Raw genomic sequence first — 15525 nt, forward strand, 5'->3', positions numbered from 1 at the left:
ATATAGAACTGTTGTAAGAGCAACAAGTCCTTAAAAAAGCACTCCACCTATTTAGTATTGCAATCCTGTATCACTGTCAGATTCCTGAATGGAAGAAAAAAAAAGACAATGGGTACATCCCAAGTCTCTTAATTGCATCCCTGTTTCCCTCACTTGTGTCCTTTCCTTGCGTCTTAGTCCCTCCCACCAGGGATGCATGGAGAGACGCAAGGAAACCATGCGAGGAGAGAGGAAACGAGGAAATATGTTTTAAGAGGTATGAGACGTCCTTTCCTCAGTTACATCACGTGAAGCGACGTCTGTTTCTGATGACGGAGGATCTGATCACAGCTGATCAGCTGTCACGGCTTTAACAGCTGAAGAGACTTTTGAGACGTGTGTGTCTGTTCACATGATCATTGTACTTAATAATAGTAACTAATAATACTAATAAAGACACTTCATCACTGCCAGAGTTGAGGCCTGTTACCTCTTGAAACTATGTCCTGTTTTTAAGCACAGGATCGATTTCTAAGGCAGAATGCGTTTGTCATATTTATGAATTATTTGCGTCTGTACGTTTTGAAATACTGATTGTGATGTCATTATTAAATAACCCAGAATATGATTATGGTTTCTCCTGATTACTGGAATTAATTTATTAGGCTCAATGTTTCAGGTTAAACTTAAATGATAAAACTCATCTAACCCGACACTCAGGAATGATCAGCCTGTGACTGAATGATAATAAATGATGTAAAAAGTGTTTCGTCTCTCCAGCTCTCTCTGACTTTAATTGTACCCATAATAAAAAATGATTGAGGGAAATATCAGATCATGAAAAGACAAATCTTTCTAATAAATGAAGAAAGTTGTTTGTGGTCCTTTTGTTGTTTAGACCTACAATGAACATTTATTTAAACCAGATGGTGAATCAGAAAACTAATCAAATATAAAACTTGAGTTTAATCTGTGATCTGTCTTCACTCTGGTATGAAACTCCAGAGATACTTTAAAAAAATCAGATCAGTCCGATTGGCTGCAGCGTCCAATCACATAACTGATGAACAAAGAGGGGGCGTGTCGGCCATTAAAACACTTCCTGGAAGGCTGTTCTCATGCGTCCTCGCTCATGAAACGCACAAAAACCATGCATACACCATTCCCCACACACTAGAACTGGTATTTAGAAAAAGAAGAATGTGCCCACCTCACGCATACTTTCAGACCAGGTGTACAGTTTTACCGGAGATAGCTGCGGGTGATATGATACGGTGAACATAAGGGATGTTCCTAATGACTAATGTCCCTGACATTTAAACAGAAGTTAAAACTTCTCGAAAAGTAAGTAAAACAGTACAAAAAAATAAAAAAGAGCACTATTTAATCTATAAGGTTAAACATTGTTGGAAAAGCCATTTTAAATCGTTAATCACAATTTTCAATAACCAAATCATATTTGAAATACTGCTGAATTTATATATATATATATCTGTAAAATTGCATAGGCACAGTGGTGGGAGTAATAACTGGAGTACTAAAACATTGACCTTCTGCTGGCTATAACTAAAAAGTCTATAATCTGCGGTCTTCTGCTCCACATCCAAATTGTTGCTCCACATCCTGCTCCATCAAAACCTAACTAGCACTGAAATCTTTTATCTTCAGAGGGCAAAACACACATTTGAAGCACATTTTGAAACATGACCAATTACTAATTACCTCTATTATATGGTAAACATTCTAAAGGGCATAACACACATAATTTTGCAATAAACATAAAATACAAAAAACTGTTAAGAATACAAACTGGCTCTTACAGGCACTTTTATAAAACTCACTGAATAATATTTATGAGTGATGATTTGTACTATTCTTTTTACCACATTTGAGCCGTCATCTCCTGGTCAATAATCTTCTGATTCTATCCTGAATTGTGAAGCTCTGTCAGACTGATGATGAGGATTGAGCTATCACAGTAATGATGGCTTACAGATAAATGTGATGAACTAGTGGTATGACTGCTATAAATAGCCATAACACTGTGTAATGACAGCTGCTCTGGTGCTATTGACTTGTGCACGTGCGCCCAGCTCCACAATTATTGAGCTTCACTAAAACAGAGCATCAGCACAACTTTATAATTCTGATTAAAAAATTGATGAAGTTTGGCATTTTGGCCGTCACCAATTTGTTTTTTTTGGAACCAGAAATGACACGAGAATGTGGCGCTAAGTACAACTGAACACTGAAGAAGTTACAATGAACTTTCATGAACTGAAAATACTGTAAAAGGATTAACATTCTAATACAAACAAACAGACAACTCCCAGACCGGACAACAGCATGGTAACAACCTGTCAATCACAGTAAGCCCGCCCTAAAGCATGCTCCTCTTTATGGTCTATTTGACTCTAAATTTACTAAATGAACATCATGCTGTTTTGAAAAAGACTTGAAACTAGAGATTGAGACCATAAACTCATGTTTACAATGTTTACTGAGGTAATAAATCAAGAGAGAAGTAGAGTCATTTTCTCATAGACTTCTATACAATCAAACTTAGTTTTGCAACCAGAGGAGTTGCCCCCTGATGGCCATTAAAGAGAATGTAAGTTTAAGTTTACTTGAACTGGAGGCTGCCGGCTGGTCTTGGAACTGTTTTTCAGCACCAAGGACAAAGGAAATAATGTACAAAGCAGCACCCTTTGGGTCATTTTGTGTGATTTAGATAAATATATATAAATAATAAAATGCAAAAGACAACATATGTCAACAAAGTGTATGATTAACACAAAGAAGAATCCACATTTACCTTGAACGTGGACAAGCCATAGAGTCTTGTGGTGTGTACTGTTTCGGGGGAGACATTGGTGATGTTCGTTATGAACTCCTCCAGATACTTGCAGGCCTGCTCCAGGTGGGTGGTGTTGATGATGATCTGCACCAGCTACAGGAAGAAGGTGAAAACTTCAGACTAAATGACTTACTTCTTGGTGTAGATGATGCTTAGTAACGGCAGTGTTGTTCCTACCTCAGTCAATCCTATGTGAGGTTTCTTGATGAGGTTTTGCAGACAGCTGCTGAGCGTTCTTGTCAGCAGCAGGTTGGTTGATTTTCGCAACATGTCGTCAATCTCTGTAGAACTGGGTACACAAACAAACTTTACATCTAGCAAGTCCAGATATATTAGAGTTGCACAACAAAGAGGCAAACAGTCAGGAGGATTGGAACTGTAGAGGTGTTCTAGTGTCCACCTCAACATACTGAAAGTGAAAAAATGGTAATTGTTTCATGAGACCAACCTCCGGTGTAGTGACTCAGAGAACTTGAGGCTGGCATAAATTAACTCTTTGACCTGTGTGTAGATCTGAGGGACAGACTGGGACATTGGCAGCTTCTTTGGAAAGTCCTGCTGCTTACACACACACACACACACACAGACACGCACACGCACACACAGACACACACACACACACACACAAAAAAAAAACAGGAAACCATATTAAATGACTCCTTATCTCTCGTCATGTGATTGGTTGAATCTTGCTACTTTATGCTGCTGTACGGAGCAGACATTTTATTGTCATAACTGTAGCGTCTGACGACCGATAACACAATTAGTATTTAAAAAATAAAATTTGTAATTATTATAATTTCACGAACGTGGGCACTGATCCGCGAAAATGAACTGAATGGGTTATATTTCTATATGGGGGCGCTGGGGAAGTCATATAATCCTTGTTTGGTGTATTACACCAGTAACACCGACCACCGCAGAAAACCCGAGTGTCTTTATGAGTGCGCTATTAAGTAATCCAAATTTGAAGTCTTGCCTTGGATGTATAGGTTTGTGAGTGTATGGGAGTGGAGCATGTTACCTTCTCTATCTCAGCATCGTGGAAGGGAAAGCGGCTGACTACCAGTATATACTCCTCCTCTGTCTCCACTGGGATGGGACTGTAGTTGTCCAACTCAAAGATCTCCCTGTGGAAAATAACACAATTTAGTGTTTGTGAACACTTATTAGAGCTTTAAGAATCTCTCTCTTTGTTTCACTATTGGGTACTCTGATTATTACTGTACTCAAAGTACAGTTTGTTCAGTTGGTACTATCATATGTCATCCAAAGATGACAGTATAATGTATTTGTACTCTAAAATATAAAATGGTCACAATCGTCATGAAGACTTGTACACCTGTTTAAGACAACAATCTGACCTTAGAACAAAGTAATTACTCTCTGAAAACACCAGAGTGCTGCAGGTATGACATAATTTGGTAGGCCAACCAGGAAGCTAGCATCTCACCGGTTCTCTCGACAAAAAGCAAATGGGAATTCTCCATTGGATTTTGGATTTACTGCAGAAAACAAAAGTTTATGATACTCACACATTTTGTTCAGCTAGATAACCTTCACAAATGAGCCCCCCGCTTTAAACGGTTAGCCCTGTCTGCACTGTTACTGTTGTTAGCGTCACTAGCGCTGTTAGCGCTGTTAGCACTGTTAGCTTCTAGTTGACAACTCGGACATCTCTGTGGTCTGAGCCGTGTGCAGGCCGGCATCCCTGGCTGAGTGGGTTGTAGCTGCTGCGGTGGTGGTGGGCCAATCACACGTCACCAGGATTTACCCACATGCTTGGTTTCAACATCTCACTTGTAAAATGAAGTTAAGAAATGTAATAATAGACAAACAGTCACATACGTCGGCTCAACCCACCTGAAAACCAGCGCCCACTTCTTCAGGAGAGTTTCATTGTACTGGTCTCTGACCTCAAACAGCAGGTCAAACAGCCGGTTGACTGGGAAACCATAACCCTTTGTAGACAAACAGACATCACACATACAGAAGATAAAGTGAGTTAATGTCAGTTGTTCTGCACCCTTCAGAGTCCCAACATGTTCAAATGAAGTACAGCTTTGAATTCACCTGTAGTGTGTCAGCGAAGATGACGATGAGGTTCTTCAGCTCCAGGACCAGGTCTGGGTCATCACAGTATGACTGGGAAAAAGAAAAAAAAACATAATCAGCAAACATCACTCCAAAGTTGCATTTGAGGGGGAAAAGTAATCATTTATGAAGAAATGTTAAAGATATTTGTAAAGCACTGTGTTGTTTATAGCTACAGTGACTTTAATTGTCATATTTGCTCCAATTATCACTGTAAACTGACAGACATGAGACAGACCTTGCCTGAAAGAAAACAACCAATCAGAGCCGAGGAGTCTCTAACGTAGCTGTCAATCACTGCTGCTGTCAAACTAGGCAGCGCTGCTCAAATATGGATCAAGACTGTTATCCTCGCCTCAAATGTTTTTAGAAGCCTATTTTAGTGCATTGCTTAGCTGTAAAATATTTGTGACCCGACCGCCATGTTGGAAAAACTCGAGCCAAAACCAAGCAACGCCCACCTGCCAGAGCAAACTTTTTCATTTTAAAAATAGTTGTCATCTGATAAATAAATACAGCTGTGGAATCCTACACCTGTGAGTGTAAGTAAAATGATGCTTATTCAATTCACTGTTCACTGTTTAAAAACACTCATTTAATATGCATTATTATGTAGGAAAAGTGAATCAGGGAACAAAGTTGTGATTTCAGACAGCTTGACAGGCGTAGCAAGAGTAACTAAGGGGGAGGGGCTTAGCTAAGGGTCAATCCGCACCAACAAAGTCTCTCCATTTTTCTGGAGTGCCGAGTGATTTATGACCCTGAAAGCAGCACAGTGGAGTCCCTTAACGCCGACACAAGGATCCTGACAAACACAGGAGTGTGTAAATCAACTGAGCAAATGAACACAGCCTGAGATTTGACGTAAAGCGGCGGCCGCCTGCCTCTTTGTTTACTCAGACACACACGTACACACACCAACAACCAGCTGGAGACTTTGCTACCAGCAGCAAATCACAGCAGTGGCAGGGATGTAGACCGTTTTATTAGCCTGTATGTACAATGTTCTGATCCATGCTATTTGTAAATGTGACGTGAACTTCATTCTTTTAACTTAGCTATATTAATGGATTGGTAACAGTTGTGTTATGAGGGATTTGTTTATTGAAATATGTGAGCACCATCAGCATGAAGATCTTTTATTTTTATCCATAAAATTGCAGACCTTTTTACAATAAATTAGAAGTGGTCTGGCTCACAGACAGACTTTCTCCCTGTGGGCTGGCCATGCAGTGGTTGGAAGGGCAGGACCCCTGGCAGTGTGGAGCTGCCTGTGTCATGGCCCAGCAGAGGGGCTGCAGGCCAGGGGGGAGACCAGGGGCCTTTGTTAGTCATCTCCCCCCACGCTGTGCGGCCCATTCTCCGGCTTGTTAGCATAATCCTCTGGGTCATTTACAAGTGACTGGAGCCCAGCGATCAGGAATATGCCTTCTTAATCTGCTGTTATTGTTGCAATCTGTCTCTCATTAAGGCCCCAATGACCTCCTCTTGGCAGCATGCGTATGTGTGTTTTGACCTTTTCTCTTGAGAGAGACATCATTAGGGTGTTTGTGGGTGCACTGACCTCCACAGTGTTGTGTGTGTGTGTGTGTGTGTGTGTGTGTGTGTGTGTGTGTGTGTGTATATATCAGCCAGTGAAAGAAGGTTCTTCCAGGATAAATAGAACCACAGCAGGCTCTATTATCTCTATTAACTCTAAACAGTCTCCTTCTCAGCCACAGTCCACTCCCTGCTTTTTGTGTGTGTGCGTGTTCATTCATGTGTGTGTGGGCATGCGTGAGAGCCTACAGAGTGTGTGCGGAGCACAGCGATGATCTTGGACAGGGCCATGTTCCACAGTTCATCAGTGAAAGCTCTGGTCACCAGACCCCGCGTGGCATGGAGGATATGGTCTTCCACAACAAAGAACCTGACACAGAAAAAACACACATCTTAACACATTTATTTATGTTCACATTGAAACCAACAGGACTAATTAGGGTTGCACAATTCCAGGAATATTCAAAGTGGAAACATTCCATGAGAATGAACTGGAATAAAATGGAAATATATGGGTTATTTCCATTAATTTATCCACCATTGGTTACCGAGCGAGACAGTTTAGCGAAGAGAGTGTCGGAGAATGCACTTTTCAGAAACGAATATAAATGAATGAATATGAATGCTACACACGTTATATACCAGATTAAAAAGCAACATCTGGGCAACACTACCATGTAAGTCATTTTTTACACACTCCAGACACAATTATACACAACTAATATAAGCAACTAGAAGATGTACCACAATATCACGTATTTGTCGCCACGAGTTGGCGAGCTATGCATCCACTTCGATATTCCAAAAGAAGCTAACAGCTAACACAGACCACCAATACATCGCAGTGCATGAGAATTCGACACAGACTCCAGAGATATCTTCAGAATTTCTCTCCGTGAAACCAGTACAAAGCTGTGAGCAAACAAACGACAGAACAACAAACCGCTTCACCGAAAAAAAATCTTAGTCATAGCATCCTGACCTGGAACACATCTATATGGCAATTTCGAATCATAGTAATAGCGCCACCTAGTGGTAACAGGAAGTTAAGGGTTGAGTGCTTTGACATCCCACTCCTCACAGATTAATCAGATCCCTCTAAAATGTTGTCAGAAAAACCTTAAGACCTTGATAATGCTTCATTGTGAAGATTGTAAGAATTCGTTAAAGGGCGGCGACGTGGCGGCTCGGCAAATTTCGATCCATCGCCATGAACAAATAAATTGATGTAACTCGACTCCACATGGTCAGATCTTTTCCAGATTTCACATGTTTGATGAGACTTCAGTCCTGAAGACATCTGCAGGCCAATTATGTATAATAGTCATAGCGCCAACAGGGAGTTAAAGTCTCTATACTTTGGCTTGTTTCTCTTAGTAAGTAAATCACATCAACGTCACATTAGTTCCACATAAATGTAAGAAGTTCATAATGCTTCAGAGCGCCCCCTACAGAATTTCGAGTGTAGTTTTTGCCATTTCCAGGCGCTGCACTTTAACAAACTCTTCCTAGGGAAATAATCGAATCAACTTCAAATTTTGCCAGTACAATCTAAAGACCTTTGTGATGAAAATGTACTCCGTTTGTTGTTTTGTGAAAGGCCGTTGCAAAGCATTCTTTGCCATTAACAATGAAGGTGCTATTGAGGGGCTAAAAATGCTGGAAACATAACCAAACTTTTCACACACATTTAAAATCCTGAATGTAGTTATCTGATGTGATTTTAGTGCTTCAGAGTGGCAAGTCGGCTCATTAGCGCCCCCCTACTAAATTTCGACGATGCAGCCCTCGCAGTACGTTTCACCTAGACGTATACAATTTGGTAAGCAGATGTATCACATGTAGACTTAAAAAAAAGTCTTAGGGGTCCATGCTCTAAGCCAAACCAGATGTCAGCCATTTTGAATTTTGTATTAATTTCTCGTGGTTTTTTTGCCGTTTACAGGTGCTGTACTTTAACGAACTCCTCCTAGGGATTAATCAGATCAACTTAGAATTTGGTCAGAACAATCTAAAGACCTAGATTTACTAAAAGCTTGAGGTTTCACCAAACAACGTGGATGTGGCGTGGCAGCCATTTTACATAGTTCGCCATCATCCATCAAGCTGCTGTAACTCAACTGTACTTTGTCAAAAATGTGCAAAACTTGACATGCTTGATGACCGTCATGACTTTAGGACTTGTGCTTGCCAATATTAACTCACAGTCATAGCGCCACCTACTGATAACCATGGACGTAAGCAGGATTCTATAATTACAGCGGCCCAAACACTGAACTTATGAAAAGGGTTTGTGGGCACACCACCAGAAAAAGACTTCTCTGATCTAAATATGTGCAAACTAAGATGTTTGGAGAGCAGAAATTGGATAAAAAAGGTTTCCAAATCACGCTTTTACATGGAGTTTTCATTAATAGTAAATGTAATTGTTTTTGTTCGTTTTAGCGCCAGGCCGTGTAGTAATTTTATGAAACGTGAAGTTTGTTTAATAAAATCAAACTGCACCCAGCCTAATTTGTATGACAGATTATTCCACATTGGCTCACCTCGTGGCTTAAATTTAGTTCTTGAGAAAAATATGGGTTTTTTTCCAGATGGAACTATACACTTTCCTATTTCTCCTCGACTCTTCCAGCTTTGAGTCACTCAGTAGTCGATTATGTTACTAACACTGAAGCGCATTCACACACATTCAGTTTTTTGTCAATTTTTACAGGCTTACAGTTATGATTGTATTCGGAGGTAAACTCAAAACATTCGAAGCTTAAGACCTGGCAAAATGACCTGGCTAAGCCATTGGTCGACACAGGAAATACCGTTTAACTCGTGCACGCAGTGTATGATGGTCACAGAAATGCATGCAATCCACCAGAGTCCTACCAGTACCCTCGACGTGCGTGAATATGCAAGGGCCCGATCAATGTTGCTTGCAGCTTTAATTTTATATTGAAATTGTGCAAGAATTACAAAATTCCTGCGTTTAAATTTCCCTTGGAAAATGACAGAAAATGTTACGACTCTTTGAAACCCAAGGATTGAATGACAAAAACTTGACTGGACACACTAATCAAACAGAGTTAAAAGGTCAGCAGAATGTAGCATTAAAGATAATATTCTGTATTGTGATAATAGGAGGAACATCTTACCCTACTATCTGATTGAAGTATCTTCTGTAGCCTTCCACTGTCTCATGCTGGACAAACACACAGAAAGCCATGTTTGCACACAGTGCAGGAATGCATAAAATATATACACACACACATCCAAAACTTGGCAGCTGGTTGCCAAACAGAACAGCAATAAATGATACAAGAATAAGGTTTGAAATTTTAACAATGCCTATACATATGTATACTTCTTTAGCTGACTCTCTCAATCTTAACATCAAATACTTGACTATATTTCCTGTTGACGCATTACCTTTCAACTTATTTTGATAGCGTAGCGAGCAGAGTTCCCGCCAGTGTATTGCAAGCCTAAGCATCAGGGATTCTTTAAAAAAAAATAATAATTTGTAAATGCTTTTAAACTAAAATGTTGCAAACTCCTTTAAGGAATAACGAGCATGAGGTCCAAAGGGGCAGAGAGTGCGTGTGTGAAGGTAGCAGTAAGGTTATAGCTGTAAACATTGTAGTGCAGCGTGTGTACAGTTCAGGCTGCGACAACTTCGACTCCACTCCACTTTTCTGGTAGAAAACCTGGAACGTTAGTGTTTGCTAACCTGGTAGAAGTCAATGAGGTGCAGAGGGGTAGAAGCATGCATTGCTGTTCGCCATGGTGTCTTCTCCATACTACTACTAGGGGGCAGCAAAGATATAACTTTCCTAATTCTACTAGTCGTGGCTTTAAGTCAAATTGGAATGCAGCTCTTTAACTTCTCACAGTGTATTTTTCCTTTAGTGAATCGTAAACATTAGACAAGCAAATAACTGGAAGGGTCTGTCTGTTGCAGCTTCATTTGTTTATTTATTTAACTGGCTATTAACTTGGGTCAAAGCTGCTTAATTTTGCCCAACACAATAAGAGATGTGAATTCCTGCTGTGAACTACAAATTGAATTTGGTTCTTTGAATTTCACAAAAATGCATTACATGTGTGTTTTAGGATACTATAGGAGCCATTGGTTGTAATGCTTTCTGAGGCTGCTTGTGTGTTGCTCACCATGTTAGCCTGTGGCTGCAGCACTAGCCGGGCCTGTTTCTTCCTCTGTTTCCTGTAGTAGTTCTCAAATGTTTCTCGGTCACCCTGCAGACACAGAAATACAACAGGCTTCAATAACCTCTTCAAAAGTGACTGACAATGACAAAAAGAAAACAATTAGTTTAGCTGTACGCCAGATGGCGTTTATATTTATAATACAAATAATGATAACAATATATTCCAAAAATTGTTGCAGTGGCATAGAATTTAGGAAACTAAGGATCTTTCAGCAAGCTGGGTACATTTGAAAATTATAGCTGAGAAAGTGAAAACGAGACACTCTCCTAAACCATTATTCTTATTATCAATGTGATTACCAATCTGAATAAAAAGAATTAATACATTGTAGAGTAGCATATCTAATATTCTGTGAGCTACGGCAGTACTGTAAAGCAGTGATGAAGGCAGCTCCAATGAACAGAGAAATGTAGTATTCAGTGTGAATAGGCCTTGGATCAATATGATGATGCTGTTCTGCTGGGATGGACTTGAACCCATTTCTGCTCGAGTCTTCTAACAGTAAACCTTTCGGTATCTGTGGTGAAGTCCCATTAAAGCAGAGGTCCTACAGAAATGGTCAGTGAGGAGGTAATTTATTCCTTAAGTGGAGAGCAGGGTCTTCCTTCAATCAGAGGATCAGTGGTTCGATCCCTGGCTCCGGCTACGCTAGTCGCATGTCGATGTGTCCTTCAGCAAGACACTGAACCCTAAAACTGCTCCCGTAGCTGTGCCTACGGTGTATGAATGTCATAGAATCTGAATTGTAAGTCGCTTTGGTTAAAAGTGTCTGCTAAATGACTGTAATGTAATGTAAAGTAATGTGTATTAGTGTGTGTGTGTGAGTATGAGAGAGAGAGAGAGATAGATAGATAGATAGATAGATAGATAGATAGATAGATAGATAGATAGATAGATAGATAGATAGATAGATAGATAGATAGATAGATAGATAGATAGATAGATAGATAGATAGATAGATAGATAGATAGATAGAGAGAGAGAGAGAAACACCTACCAGCACAGTGTAAATGTGTAAACACCTGTAGACGGGTGAGAAGTCCACCAGGTCCTGAGCTGTAAGGACCTGTCAAACACAGATGACGAGACATACATTTCTTTACACTCATTCTGAGTACAGCAACCAATGAAAACAAGTAGCAAGCTAGTAACTATGAAACATGAATTACCTACGTCATGAAAAATAAATGTACTGCTTTGACAGTTATCTTACAGAGCAGCTTTATGCTTGAAAGGTTTGATTACTAAGAAAGCAATGACATTTATACAACCAAAAAAACTCCACCATTTACATTTAGCAGCTATCACATAAGAAAGAAGTGAACTAAATACAACCCAGTTTAGGAAAAGATGAATACCGTTTTTTCTGCATGATCACGTTCCGTCACACCCGACCACAAAATGTTTCCTTACCTCTTCATCAGCTTCCTCCTCGTCTCCCGTTCCGTCGTCCATCATCAGGCCGTTGTGAGTGTGAGTTCGTCCGTTGAGGGAGTACACAGGCTTGGTGTAGTGGCCCATACTGGCCTGCTTGGCTACTGCACTGTTAAAGGTCCTGTGCTGCTGTGCCTGGAGAAACACACAGATCAATGATTTGATAAATACATTTTTATATCTATTGTGGAAATTGTTTGAAAACACAAACTCTCATACCTGTCTCATGGCGGTCTCTCCGACCTTGTCAGAGTGTTTTCTGATGCTCTCCAGAAAGTCCTTGAGGTCTGACATGGAGATCTCCTTGATCTCCTCTCTCAGTCTGGGCAGGTTTTCAGCCATGATCTGACAGAACCTGTACTGACTTACCCTGCAGGAGACACAGTAGAAACAGCCCAGTTGTGTCCACTTTAAAGAGTTCAATCTAATCCAACCAACATTGTCTAATTTGATATGAACACAACAGCTGGCAAATCAACCAAATCCAATACCGAAAACATCGACCAATCAGTGTCATGCTACTAATACTCGGGTAACATTACTGTGCGCCGGCCTGTATTGGTAATACTTCCAGCATCATTTGAGATTGATCTCAGGCTCTCGTTCACATCACAAGCAAATGTGGCCAAAATCTAAGTTATGTGACACAGATCAGGTGTACAGAGGATGCATGAATCAGATATATCTCCACTTTTATATGTGGTCCTAAATCTGATATCTGAACAACGGTCATATCGGAGTTTATGTGTGTTTTTTTTATGTCATACTTCACTGCACAGGTGCAGATCGCTCACCATTACCTCTCCATTGTTGGAGAAACCACAAAAGAGGAAGAAGATCCTCTCTCTCCACAGAACTGTAAGGGAGTGTGTCATTGGTTCAGACAGTAATAATGATTCTTACCTGACATAAGAGGCCTTTCCTATATTAGAGTTCTTCTGCTAACTTTACCATCATATTTAGTAGAACTTTGATTTAACAAATCAGTAGTTCTAAATGTGTAAACTGCAAGAAGGATGGTAAAGCCCCGGTTATACCTCCAAATGGATGCATACACAGATGTATAGTAGTTCTATTTTAGCAGGAGCTATACTTTCCAAGTCCGCGGGTATGCAAGGGTCCGCATGACGTACATTCTGTCATCAGAGGGTGTATGCTTTGACTCCGTATGGATGTCTGCGTATGGCGGACCTCAGCGGCCCTAGCGTACGTAGAAAGTACAACTTTGGCTTAAATCTGGCACATGCCAATGCTCTCAGGGAGCAACAACGGGTGTTTGGGTGTTGAGTTCAAATGTCAACAATCTTTCTATAGAATCCCAGACTTCCACCTTTAACAGGTGTGAATCAAAGCTGTCTAGATCAAAAGCCATATACTTTTCAGAGCCATCTTTGAAACCCACAGAGGGCGAAAAACATCTGTACTTTAAGATTTGTGTTCCATCATGAACCTTGATGGTATAATCCTACCTGGGAATGAAAACCTTCTCCAGCTGCTCCATGGTTTTTAATGCAGCATAATATCTGCAGAGACAAACGGTGTGGCTTGAGTTAGGATGCAGTCACAGCTCTGCTCCTTTAATCAGAACTATTAAGTATCAAGTCTGTCATAAAACAATAATCAGGTTCCCATTGGAACACTGAAGCAGTTCTGCTTGTTATATTACTTTTCCTAATTCATACAGGGCATTGGGAGATACATTCCTAATGAGTTTGTAATTGATAGGGGACAAAATCGACAGTTCTAGTTCAGTGCAATAATATTGTAAAAAATTTCTCTGAGGCTAATTTGAGTCTTCGGCAGTCTGAATTAGTCAAATCAAGAGCGTATCCCTCCTCTGGGAACCACAAAAAGCTAATTTCATACTACAAAGCCTTTAACTTTGGAAGATACCCTCTTGATTTGTCTACTGAGACTGCTGAAGTCTCATTTTATCTCCACATAAACTTGATATACATTTTTATACACGGAAAGAGGACGATGTGAGTTTAGTAATTGAGCTACTACTAGCATAACAAACATGAAACTGATGTCAGATGCATTATGGTTAATGTAGGCATGGATCTCTGGTTCTGCTGCTTTGAATTTTCTTTGTGTCTTTTTTTTAATGTCCATGCGCCCAACAATGTTTGGTGAACTTTTGGCGTGACTATTGTGTGGCTAATCTTGCAGTGGCAAATATGCAAAACAAGTGAGAACATGACAATGTTCTGAGAAAAACTGAAGGTAATTAAATGTATAAAAATGGTGACCCGCGTATTAAAATATGGTGGAATAGAGCTTTGTCCTTTAGATCCCCTACTGCTCACATTTTAAGGCCTGACAAGGCAATCACAGAGGTACATGTAAGTCTAATACATTGCATGCAGTAAAGTGTGATATTTCATTCTTAACGCCTATTCGGCTACCTGTGTTACAAAGATATTGTGCTCTTTCATAGTGTGCACACGTCACAAGGGTTCAGCTTTAGGTCAGTGTGCTGAGCTCCCATCATTAGGCTGATAGGCAGACTGTGAAGGGATCTAATTGGTCGGTCAGCGAGTGTAAACTGTGTTGTATCCACATGAACAGAAGACAGCCTCATAAGCTGTATGGTGAAAACGTTTGTCACAGTGCAGAGCACCACGAAGGAGGACACAAAGACTGCAAGTGGCAGGACACGGAGCAGAATGTGACCTGAACACATACAGCACGGACAATAATGTGCATTTGTGGCATTCAAACCCATTCCAATTTATTGGAAGTGTATAGGCTATGTCATTAGTGCTTTAAGTACACTCCACACACACAAATCACACTAGGTGGCCGGCAATGGTCTAATTGCCTCGGATTGGCTGTGGGCCGTGACAGAGCTGCAGTGAGGGGGCCTTGTTGTGAACAAGGGCACACTGAGGGTCAATTGTCCTGCCAGTGAATGGCCTCTTCCTTTTGGTACACAGTAATGAACAAGAAAGGGTCATTATTTTCCTGTCCAAAGTGAACTCCCCACCCCTCTTTATATGGATAGGCATGTAAATACGACCAGACATGAAGTTCATGGGGTAAAAATGAAGTTCAATCAAACCCACAGAGCAGCGCAAGCCTGCGTCATGAATACTGGATGATTTTGCAGATTGGTTTGGTAGAATGTTAAGATTAGCAAAAAACAACACACTTTTTAGAATGGACAACAGAAACATGTATCAACTGTCCATTTATGTGTAGACACTTCCATTTACCAAGAAGTAACATATTAACAGGTTGCAAAGCAGTCTTTAACTGCCTTCTGTGGTTCAAAGTTTGGCCTCTGACCACAGCCAGCCTCACTGACGACTGAGGATAGGGCTTCAATCAACCTTTTGGTCATACATTTTTTGCATTTTCTGAATGTATTTCTAAAGCATGAAATAGGAGGAGAAAAAGAA

The 15525-nt window shown here is 40.4% G+C and overlaps 1 protein-coding gene across 1 annotated transcript in view; it reads right to left on the reverse strand.

Moving 5' to 3' along the window:
- The window catches only part of exoc6 (exocyst complex component 6), a 57587-nt gene that overhangs the window by 22381 nt on the left and 19681 nt on the right, over window positions 1-15525 (reverse strand). Inside the window, exons 6-18 of the mRNA XM_079183338.1 lie at window positions 13591-13644; window positions 12341-12491; window positions 12101-12256; window positions 11685-11753; window positions 10631-10714; window positions 9616-9662; window positions 6719-6839; window positions 4910-4981; window positions 4700-4797; window positions 3861-3966; window positions 3285-3394; window positions 3014-3125; window positions 2795-2929 (exon numbers count right to left, since the gene is read on the reverse strand). Coding sequence (XP_079039464.1) covers window positions 2795-2929; window positions 3014-3125; window positions 3285-3394; window positions 3861-3966; window positions 4700-4797; window positions 4910-4981; window positions 6719-6839; window positions 9616-9662; window positions 10631-10714; window positions 11685-11753; window positions 12101-12256; window positions 12341-12491; window positions 13591-13644 — 1315 coding nt within the window. The remainder of the gene's footprint in view (window positions 1-2794; window positions 2930-3013; window positions 3126-3284; window positions 3395-3860; window positions 3967-4699; window positions 4798-4909; window positions 4982-6718; window positions 6840-9615; window positions 9663-10630; window positions 10715-11684; window positions 11754-12100; window positions 12257-12340; window positions 12492-13590; window positions 13645-15525) is intronic.

The sequence above is a fragment of the Pholis gunnellus genome (assembly GCF_910591455.1).
Source record: "Pholis gunnellus genome assembly, chromosome: 21".
NCBI classification, from domain to species: domain Eukaryota; kingdom Metazoa; phylum Chordata; class Actinopteri; order Perciformes; family Pholidae; genus Pholis; species Pholis gunnellus.